This window comes from Dromiciops gliroides, chromosome 3 (genome assembly GCF_019393635.1).
Source record: "Dromiciops gliroides isolate mDroGli1 chromosome 3, mDroGli1.pri, whole genome shotgun sequence".
NCBI classification, from domain to species: Eukaryota; Metazoa; Chordata; class Mammalia; order Microbiotheria; family Microbiotheriidae; genus Dromiciops; species Dromiciops gliroides.
In genome coordinates, this window is record NC_057863.1 from 440,962,651 (window position 1) to 440,973,600 (window position 10,950).

At 34.6% G+C, this 10,950-nt stretch overlaps 1 protein-coding gene across 2 annotated transcripts in view; it reads right to left on the reverse strand.

Annotated features, from left to right (window-relative positions):
- MAP3K20 (mitogen-activated protein kinase kinase kinase 20) overlaps positions 1-10,950 on the reverse strand; it is a 224,823-nt gene that overhangs the window by 89,976 nt on the left and 123,897 nt on the right. For both annotated transcript variants that reach the window (XM_043994177.1, XM_043994178.1), the window contains exon 8: positions 4,360-4,446. In XM_043994177.1, coding sequence (XP_043850112.1) covers positions 4,360-4,446 — 87 coding nt within the window. The remainder of the gene's footprint in view (positions 1-4,359; positions 4,447-10,950) is intronic.

Here is a 10,950-nt window from a genome sequence, read left to right on the forward strand (position 1 = left end):
ATAAGAACAAGTCAAAAAGAAACTATGACAGGTCTGAAAGAATCCAGAACATGGGCAAGTTGGAACTTATATCAACACTGAAAATGAAACCCACAGTTCTATCAAAGCATTTCTTCAGGTTGCTGATGGAGTTTTAAACCATAAAGAAACAAGCCAGACAGCAAGGAAACCAGTTTGGCTTTGGACAGAAAGGATAAGACTGGCATGGTGGGGGGGAATCTTCAGCCTGGGAGATCACCCAGATAAATTTAAAGAACTATTTTTTCCCCCAGCAGTATGTGTAGACATACTAAAGAACTGGCCAAGAAAACCAGGACAGGAGAAACCTATTATAGCTTTATTCCCTATTACATCGTTTGGGACATACCCTGAGCCAAGTAGTATCTCCCTAAACATAGCACTTACATACAATGAAAGTCTGATATAATACAGTTAGCACATGTCAAGAAGACCAGTTCTGTCTGAGTTATGAAGGGGCTCTACTGTGTGTTTTACAAAAGGGATTTTCCAAATCCAGATTTTAAATAATGGACTCAGTCAGACTTGGGAAGGTCTACAAATCTGGGGGAGGGGAGTTGCTTCTTTTTTAAATCAGCAACAGGTTGATGGTCTATATCTAGCTTAAGATAGCTTTAAAAAGCTACAATAAAGAGAAAGAATTTCCTGCTCTATCAGAGAGCGTGCAGAATTCTTTTGTGTGTTCTAATCTTGACACTTCGCAAAGAAGGCAGAATAAGATGTATTAAATTGTACCCTAAAAAACCCTACCATAATGTAACATACTCTAAACAGATTATTAAAACAGCCAGGTATTTTTACCTTTCCTTTTAAAAATGTAAGCTATTTCTAAAGGGGGGGAAAATCCATAAAATAAATAATGTATACTGTCTAATTATAAGTATAAAATCAAATGCATCTTTTAATTCACTCAAGTAGAAATGTCAAATTCAAAACATTATTTAAAAAATTATCTTGGCATGGCAGCTGCATGTCTCTTATTTTTCCAGTACCTGAAAAGCTGGATAGTAGAACATATCAGTCCTTTTGTTCCTTAACTACAGTAACTTTTCAGCTAGTTATGTAGGAGATAATATATAATGGGACTTATTTGTCTTTAGAAAACTGACTCTTGGAAGGATTGGATAAGTCTAGAATTGGATATTTCATATTTATATTTGGTTTAGTGATTTTAAATTGCTTTAAAATAGCCTAAAGACATTTTACATTATGATTATACATTCTATAGATGCCCATAATACATTTAAAAGGATTCTGAAATAATAACATTTTAGTACCATGTTTACAAGACTAATAAAAACTTTAACGTTTATAACAAATTAAAACATATCCAGATGGTAAGTTAAAAAATATTTTTAAACATTTGTTTAGAAATGGATTTTCCCCCCGAATTATGTTGTGCTCTTTTCAGAATGAGTTTCTAAAGATATATACCATTTCAAAATTTGCTTAAATTTTTTTTCCTGAAATATATCCCAAAGCTGTAGACTAAGTTTTATGAGAGCTATCTTAAATATGGATGGTAATTCTGCTGTTTGGGTTAAACATACTTTAAAGTAAGCAAGAAGTTAAATATTTATAAAACAGGAATTGTGCTGTCATAACATTCTGAATGAGTCGTTGGTTCAATCTCATTAAAATGACTAAAGTGGATTTCCAAATTTGTTACAAACTTGAACTTCTTAGTAATGCTCAATCAATTTCTTGGTTGCTAGGCCCTGTAATGAATTCAGTACTTATTCAACATTGCTTTGGACCTCATTTCTGATACCCACTAGTTCAATAGATCTCTTCATGTAGAATCTTTTTTAGGATTTCAGGGAAGTCCATACATTTCATTTTCTTTAAGGTGGGAAAGGATTTTTACCCTTTTTTGGTGTCATGGACCCATTGACAATCTGATGAAGCCTATGGTCATCCTGTTCTCAAAAAGTTATTAAATGTTTTTAAATACATAAAATAAGATTACAAAGGAAATTACATTCAATTACATTGAAATGCAGTTATCAAAACATTTTTAACAGTTCATGGACCCCAGGTTAAGAAGTACTGGTAAAGCATCTCAATTTCAACAGGAATTAAAAAAAACATCCCCTTCTGAAGTCCTCACATTATGCCAATAGGAAAACTTAATATACTATAATGATTGCACCTAGTAATCTAATGATATCTTTATCCTCCTTTTGAAAGATGATAATGGAAATTATTGAAAATTTGAGTTCTATAGTTTTTGTAAGTTAACCATGCAAAAGGGAAGAAAACAAACTTCTTTATACAGAATAACTTTTTTCCATCTTGTTAAGAGAATTTAACAATATTTAATCTTTGATTGATATACATTTAATTAATATAGAGTATCAGGTACTTCGTCTCATAATCTTAGAGGTCACATTCACAAAACCCAACTGGAGCATGTCACCACCTTTGTAAACCATGGCTCATGCGTGAGTGAGTTAGAAATGGACCTTCAATATATAAAAGAATTTTCTATTTATTAAAATAGTTGCATGACCAGTCCATATTCTGTAGCAAAGTTTGAGAGGTAAGAAGGGCTTTAAAAAATGGTGATCCTCAAATTCTAAAGTTAATTCTCCAAAAAACAGCTTTCAAATTCCCTTTCACATCCTTCACAACTATTCCATTGTCTTGACTAAGCTTCAGATCCACAGCTGTACCTTACCATCATTCATGTGGAATATTCTTTTCTGATTTCAAGCATTCTCTTGTGCTACACATATTTGTAGAATATATTTATCCTTGAAAGTAGCTTTTCCAGATTAATTTCAAGAAAAATTAAAAAGAAGAGCTTGCATTTCATTTTGAACAACAGTCATTTTTTTAACTTTCATTTGTAAGGTAAGTACCAAACAACTAGCCACCTTACTAGCAAAGATCTAATTGCCAAACTCCTTAGTTAGATCTCATATGCTTAAGATATCAGTTCTCTTGTGAATGTGTGACCACTTATCTAATGATACACCAGGAAATAATATCATAATTAATTAAAGCTGAAAAATCCTTATTAAACAATAATAAAGGTACATTCTCGATTGCAAATTTATTTTAAGGTTTTTTCCCCCCTTCTAATCAGCAAATATATTTTCCTCCATTTAATTAGCTAACTAGAGAATTCCATCCATCCCCAATGATTCTGAAGGACAAATTTGCAAGGTTATCTTGTATTAAGTGCTTGAAGAGTTAGAAACTTTCTTACTACTAGTCAACAGTACTTTTTTGGTTTACTTTAACTTCTTCCTGTGAGTACATGGAGATAAGAATCAATCTAATACACTTAAAGCATGTTTTTAAAAGTCTAAAGTGTGCTAATCCCCAAACTTCCTCTTTTTTTGACTATTTGTTAATTTACTCTATAGTCGCATTAGCCACTTCTGTGAACTGGTTAGAGAAGATCTGACAATGATGAAGTTATATGAAATAAAGCTATATTGTACTGCACAAAGACAATGGCATGCTTCCATAAGGTTATCTACGTTCCCATAATACCTTGATATTGAATGCTTCATCCTTATGCTGAGAATTTCCATGGCTGTACGTTTCAGTCACAATTTTAAACCTTTTCAAAATGTAGTTGCTCCCTTTGATATGAATGTGCCATGTTCTCTGATGTAGGCTCATAGGTCCAACTAACTGAAAGCCTCAATTTGTGGAAAGAAGAAAAGCGAGGCTGGGGACACAGCACAAACGGTGTTTACGCCACTGAAGTCCTTTTGAAATGGAAAGGCTCTGCGTGAAGAAGGGAACAGTTATGCCACTGCCTCGCCAATTCCAGTGAGGAGCTCATCTTCAATGTCGTGGTGAACGTAGGTGGCAAAACTGTAATTTTTCCCCTTTTTTGAAACTATTTTTTCTTCTTTTATTTTGAAATTCTCATCTAAGCGACAGTTTCTTGTACTATAGTGACTCCTGCTGGGAGAGTTAAGTTGAAGTAGCTGAAGGTCTCTTACAGATAGATCAACTCCCGGCCAGTAAAAAGATGTCCTAAACGCAGGAGATGGAGTTAAACTGTTCCCCTACCTTGGACGCAATGGCTTCTTTCATCACTAAGAACAAACCCCTAGGTTTTACAATTGAGACTGAGAAACTAGTACAGTACTAGTACAATTTTTGATCTACAGCATCACGACGTGAAGCTGCAACAATTAGATGTAAAGGGTCCATTCATGAGGAATAACATCACTTTGACCCTTTGTGTTAGCTCCTACTGCTAATCTTTCCATAAGCGTGAACTTACTTTCAATTTGAAGAAGATGAAAAAGTCTTTTGCAAAACCCCAATACTGTTTTCTGATCTATGTACCTGAATGTAGAAACGTAGTCTTACCTCGTTTTTTTCCACTACAAGCCAAGCTACTTGTAATCCTTCCAAACCTTTAAAGGGGACCTCCCTTGTTAGCATCTCCCAGAGAACCTGGAACAAAAAAATATATAATTTTTATTCCTGTACTTTGTATTTTTGGTATATTATTGAAACTTTGTATAGCACATATCTGTAACCTGTTACCAGCATGTCAGATACCATCTGTAAAAACTTGAGCAATGCATATATATAAATAAGATTACCTCTCAACATTTTTATATTGTTCCTCTCCTTTGCTTTATAAAGAAATCTGGATTTGGAAACTGGGACATAAGGAGTGATAGGACTTAAGATTTTATTAAACCAATGGGCCTGAGCAAACATCCTCATCTTATTATAATCTACTAAAATTCTCATTCATTCCCCTAAATTGGATTTTGTGTTTGGTTTCTTGACAGTTATTGAAGTAATACATTTTTCCTGTTTCTACCTCATTACCCCCACCCAGACTTTGAGAGATATCTTTATAAGATAATCATTCAATATCTGATAAATGTTTTAAAGAGTTAGTTATCTAATCCAAATCCAATATTGGTTTTAAAGGCTTAGTAAAGGTCTTTTCAAATGTATTTTGCTCAAAATGCATACCCATGCCAAAATACTTAACCCAAAATGGCAGGCACTTGAAAGAGCATTACCTCTAGGTTTCCAGTTTTGGAGATATCACTAGCCAAGATGAATCCTCCTAGTGACTGGTCCATGTGGGATATTAACATTTTTACTTTCCTCTACCTATAGCATTTTTTAGCATACTAAGTTAAAAAAAACCATAAACCCTTTACTTCCACATGGGATAGAATCACTGTTTATATAGCTACTACTGTATTTCCTCAGAAATGACTAAGCTTCTGAATAAGACAAAGAGATGAAGAGTGCTGAAAAGAATAGTCCAGTTTGGGGGTGGTTCTAAAGATTGTGTAATGGAGACATTAAGCTACTTTTTCCTTTGACAACAATCAAAAGAATTAAGGTTTCCAGCACCGTAGGATTCGGGCCCACTTTACAGAAGGGCAAAGTGAGGCTAAGGGGAAAAAAAGCAAGGGATATGGTGGCAAAACTGAAAATTTTGTATTCCATATACATGGAATCAATCATAGAGGCAAGAGGAGAACTCTGGTTTTGACCTCTACTGCTTTGTTCTAAATATGAAATGTAATTTTTTCTTAAATAAAAAGAACACAGATTGCGCATTAGACATCACTCAGGCAAAGGCTCTTAGCAGCATCTTCTAAGTCTATGCCCAATGTTGCCTTAGCCAGTACTCAGTCTTATTCAAGCACATCCTGTTGAATGAATTCTGGCTAATACTGAAAGTAATTAGCAGAAAACCAGGGAAATTGGCAGATGCTGTTCAAGCAGGGAAAAAAAATCCACTGAAGCATATTTGGGCTTTTAATCAAGTGTGTGAGGTGCTTCTTCAGAAGAGCTACTGAATAATTCTATTTGAGTCACAGAGCTTATTAGGAAAGGTAGGAGTATCTTAGAAGGGGCATTTTTATCCAATATTTTAAGGACAAGAGAAGAATGAGATGAGATATCCAATCACCTCTGTCTAGCCTAACAGTAGAAACAGGGGATATGAGGTAGGATAGGGTAAGGTAAGGGTAAAAGGGGAGAAAAAAATGAAACTCCTCAATTCATTATCCCAATTACCACTCAACTGGTGGTAAGACTCAGGAATGTAAGGGATAGGAAGGGAACATGCATGAAATGATTTAATATTCCTATAGAGAAGGGGCAAAGGAATCAACCCAGAATAAATTAAAAGCCCCAGACCACCAAATCTTCAAGAAAAGGCTATAGCCATTTTCCTAGGACTATCTTACACATAGCAAACTTCAACCGAAAACTTGGCTAATAATATTTTTAGATAATGTACATGATAAAGAATTTGGAGATCAATTTTTTAAAAAAATTGATGTGCATCCATATACAAAAGCATCTAACTGGACAATTTCCAAAAGCTTAATTGCATGAAAGTTATATTTCTCTGCCCAATAGAATATAAGCTCCTTGAGGTCCAGGGCTGTTTTGTTTTTGTCTTTGCATTTCAGGCACTTAGCACAGTATCTGGAACATTGATAGCATTCAATAAATACTTGCTGAATTTATTCTAAAGGCTTTTAATGTGGGGAAATAAAACAAATTTTTTTTTCTCTTAGACATGCCATCATTGTAGGACTCATCTGATGGATATAAAACATTTAGGGATTGAGCCATCAATCACAGTGTTCTGACCCCCCAATGATGTCTTTAGTTTATTTCCAGTACCAGCACATCTTTGTGATTTCCTAGCTCAAGTTCCTGGCACACAACAACCCAATGTACATCAGCAAGTGTCAGGAGAAGATTGAGAAACAGTGTCTAGGAAGACTTTCACGGGTCTAAAACAGTCAATTATTAATAGGCATCTGTAACAAAGCTATCTAAGCTTAACATCAGTCACCATTCTCAATTTCACTCCTTATCAGACTCCCACAATAAACTAGCTAAGGCTCTACTTGAGTCTTGAAAAAGCCATACCAGAGCCTTTCAGTGAGCCTAAGGAGGCAAGGCAATCTTTATTAGTTTTCCACTATGCTGAGATTCTGGGGCCATAGCAAAATAGGTGAATTTCGGAGGTCAATAAATGAAACAAGTGAGTGTCTACCCTAACATCTTGTCTTTATAACCTAGTCATCTACTACTCAAATAAGTATGGAAATCTTCCTCCTCAAAGTTTTCTACATCTCATTTTCTTTTCTTTTTCTTTTCTTTTTATTTTTGCGGGGCAATGAGGGTTAAGTGACATCTCATTTTCCATAAAGAATGAGGTTATTAGTTCTAAAAAGTTTATCAGTAGGAATATTTTTTGCTAAGAAAAAAATCCTACTTTTGGTTTGGGGAATGATGGCTTGGAGAAAAATGTAATATTTTCTCTATTTTTCCTTTTTACCAATAAAGAGAAGTCATTAACTAAGCAATGACTTTTTCTGAAACATGGATCACAGACAACCGGAACTTGTGTTTTCTTACCTAAGCAACTCTACTTCCAAAGCCTGTGTGTTTGTTTCCTAATATATAATCTCTTTCCAAAGTTATTTGGTATGTTATTGAGTTTTTAGTGGGGAAAAGAAAGGCCTGATTGTTCTCACAAGGACCACAGAACTCTTTCCCCCCTCTAATCAAAGTCTATTTTTCTATAAAGGGTACCAGATAAAATAATCAACATTTCTCACTTACTCCCAAAGAGTCTCTTCAAGTGGTGACTTAAGGTTCAAATTTCTGCTCTTAGAATTATCATCATTTACAAACATCTATATAACTAATTCCCTCTCGGTCTATTTGTCTCTGTCTCTCTCTCACCCATTCATCTATCCATCCATCTACTTTAGGTTCTTAAAGAAATGTTATTTGTTGATTAGGGAAGAACCACTTGCTATGGTTTACTTGATAAGAGTTGGGGTCACTGAGTCATTTAATAACCATTTCTCTATGATGAATATATATTTTAAGGTTTAAGTAAACTATTTGCTTGCTGTCAGACTGCTTTTATATCTAAGAGAGAGTTTGCTGGGGTCTAAAAGTGAGGTGGAAATAGAACTCCACTCCCTGGCTCCCCAAAATCCAATTGATTTTTGTAGAGTTTTGTAAAAAAGCCAATTGTTTTTTAACTGTCATGTGAACCTCTGGAGGAGAATCAAAAAGTAGAAAGTTGAAAGACTCACTAACCAAAATATCTGAGTATCAGTCAGTGATCAAATATTTATTAATAGTGCACAGATCTAAAGTAATCCTTGGAAGTATTTATTGTATGCCCTGAACAGTCGTCATTAATTCAAACTAAACTAACATGGAATTTGTTATTTTACTTGGGTAAAAATCTGCCTTATTTGCATACACTTGTATGTATAAAAATCACAAAGTGTCAATTATTATTGTTCTGAATAAATTGTTTAGATAAGATTATTGGGGATAGATTTAATTATTCCTCTCCATGCTACATCCCAAACTGTTTCAGACTTTTTCTACAATACCCCAGAAATCTCTTCACTCTGGAAGTTCATTCTACCCTAGACTTCACACACTGGAACTACACTCCACCCCTGTAGCCTCTGTTTCTAATTAGCTGTTTCCTCTAAGAAATTCCATTCTAAGAGGGGCCACCAAGGCCAGCTGCTTTAATACTCCTGACCCTCCTAGATTTCTCTGTAGTTCTCTACAATTCTCCCAATTCCCCTGGTGCCTGGCCACATACCTCTCAGCTTCCTTTGACATAATATCTTCCCCCATTAGAATGTAAGCTCCTTTAGGGCAGGAACTGTCCTGATGTTTGTATTTGTATTACCAGTGATTAGCACAGTGCCCAACACTTAGTAAAAGCTCAATAAATGCTTGTAAATGATTTGACTTGAAAACTATAAGGGATATAGTTAAATCACATTGTAGGGGATATGTTTAAATTAAATTATTGGGGATAGGGACTAGACCTGTGATCTTATAGGCAACCTTCTAGGTGAGGAAACGTCCCCTTACTAAAAACATGCACGAAATAACAAAGAGCAAAATGAGCAGAACCAAGAGAATGTTGTATACAGTAACAATACTGGTTTAAGTCATTTTAACTATTACAAATACCTAAATTAACTACAAAGGACATAAGAAGAAAGACACTATCTGCATCCTCAGAGAAAGAAAGAACTGATAAATAGATGTAATATGGTTTTGTGTGTGTGTGTATATCTATCAATACCTCTATCAGTTCTTTCTCTGGGTATAGATTGTCTTTCTTCATATGTATTCATATTATCATATAATATACATATTGTATATGTGTGTAATATGTATGTATGTATGTATGTATGTATGTATGTATGTATGTATGCCTATTTTTGTCCAGTGGTAGCTATTTTTAGGGGGGAGGGAAGAAAAAAGGGAAAAAACTACATGATAACTTTATTATATATTTAAAAGGATTAGCAAGTTATACATAATAGATTTGCAGTTTCATGTACAATCAACTTTTTTTTGCCGATTCCACTATGTTATGGAAATGCTTGCTTTATTTCTTAAGTTCAGAATAAAATGAATAAATCTTTAAAATAAAAGCAAAAATAAAAACAGAAGAAACCAAGAAAAAAAATCAGGTCAGCTACTTTCCCCGTAACTTAAATTCTTAGAGACTTGCTTAGAACATAGGTGTGCCGCAACAACACTCCAGATTTAAAATATAACTAGGAAATATTTAACAAAATAAATAAAAATATAATAAAACATAGATAATATCTCCATGTGGTTTTCTAAGTCAATATGTACTCAGAGGGATCCTCCTGTATTGTTTATTGGCCCCAGTTTCTATTTGAGTTTAATACTACTGGCCTAGATCCACGAAAGGTTAAAAGCCTTTGCCTAGAATCATGAAGACAACATGTGTCAAAGTAGGGACTCCGGGGAGATCTTTTTGGCATCCAGGCCAGCTCTCTTTCCACTAATTCCATGCTGAATCTACATAAAAGAGGACCCCAAGATAATATATTTAAAGATATTTACTATTTTTTCTAGTTGCTTAAAAATATTTATTTCTAAATTTTATTTAGAAAGAGATAGTTTTGGATTTTTCAGTTATATCATGGGCAACTAGATACTGCTCTTTGCCAGAATCTTGCCTGCTTAATGTGTCAGAAGAATCTACATGAAAAACTTTGGTAACAGTACATGTTGCCACAGGCGTTTAAAAATATATCATAATCCATATTCTTCACTAATTCAGATAATCCTTCCCCTCAATTAGTGCCAATTAATGAAGTTTTTACCCTCAGATAAATGTGAAGAAAACTTTGTATCGATTTTTTATTTATTTGGTATTCATTGTTTCCCTCAATCGAATGTAAACTCCTTGAGGGCAGGGGTGTTTAATTTTTTTTCTGGCATCTGCTGCACTTAGCACAATGCCTGGCATCTAGAAGGTAATTTCTAAGTGGTTTTTGAATCAAGAGCAGCCATTGAGGTAATTGAGATAAATTAAAACTTTCCCAGTTATCTCTGAGGTCCACTTTACTTTCTAAAGAATTAGAAACATTTACTTGCTGTCTTGCCAAATGTTCCCTCCCAAGTAGGGGCTGATTTCTAAAGGTATCTACTCTGATAGGATCACATTTTCCCCAAAATGCAAGGAGATCTCACTCCTATCTGTCACTCTCTTCACCCAACCACAATACCCAACACTACTTTTGGATGTGATATCATTTTGTTGGTGATTACAAATAAGAGTCTGGAAAATGTTCTTTCTGCTCTTTCTTTCACTATTTAAAAAACCCCGACTACTGGGGCATTTGCTTAGGTCATTGCAAACGCTTTGGAATATGAAAGGGCCTGAGAAAATAAACACCCTTGCCTATAATTAAATTCAGTCTATGAAATACTGCTCTGAATGGGATTCTGCTGATGCAGCTTCTTAGGCAAGAATAACCAGACATTTTAAGTGATGCTCTTCAAGACTTTAAAATAGCAATGGCTGCAAACAAAGTCACTCTGGGAGCATTTCTGTATCTACTGTTCAAGAGAATAACATTTTCC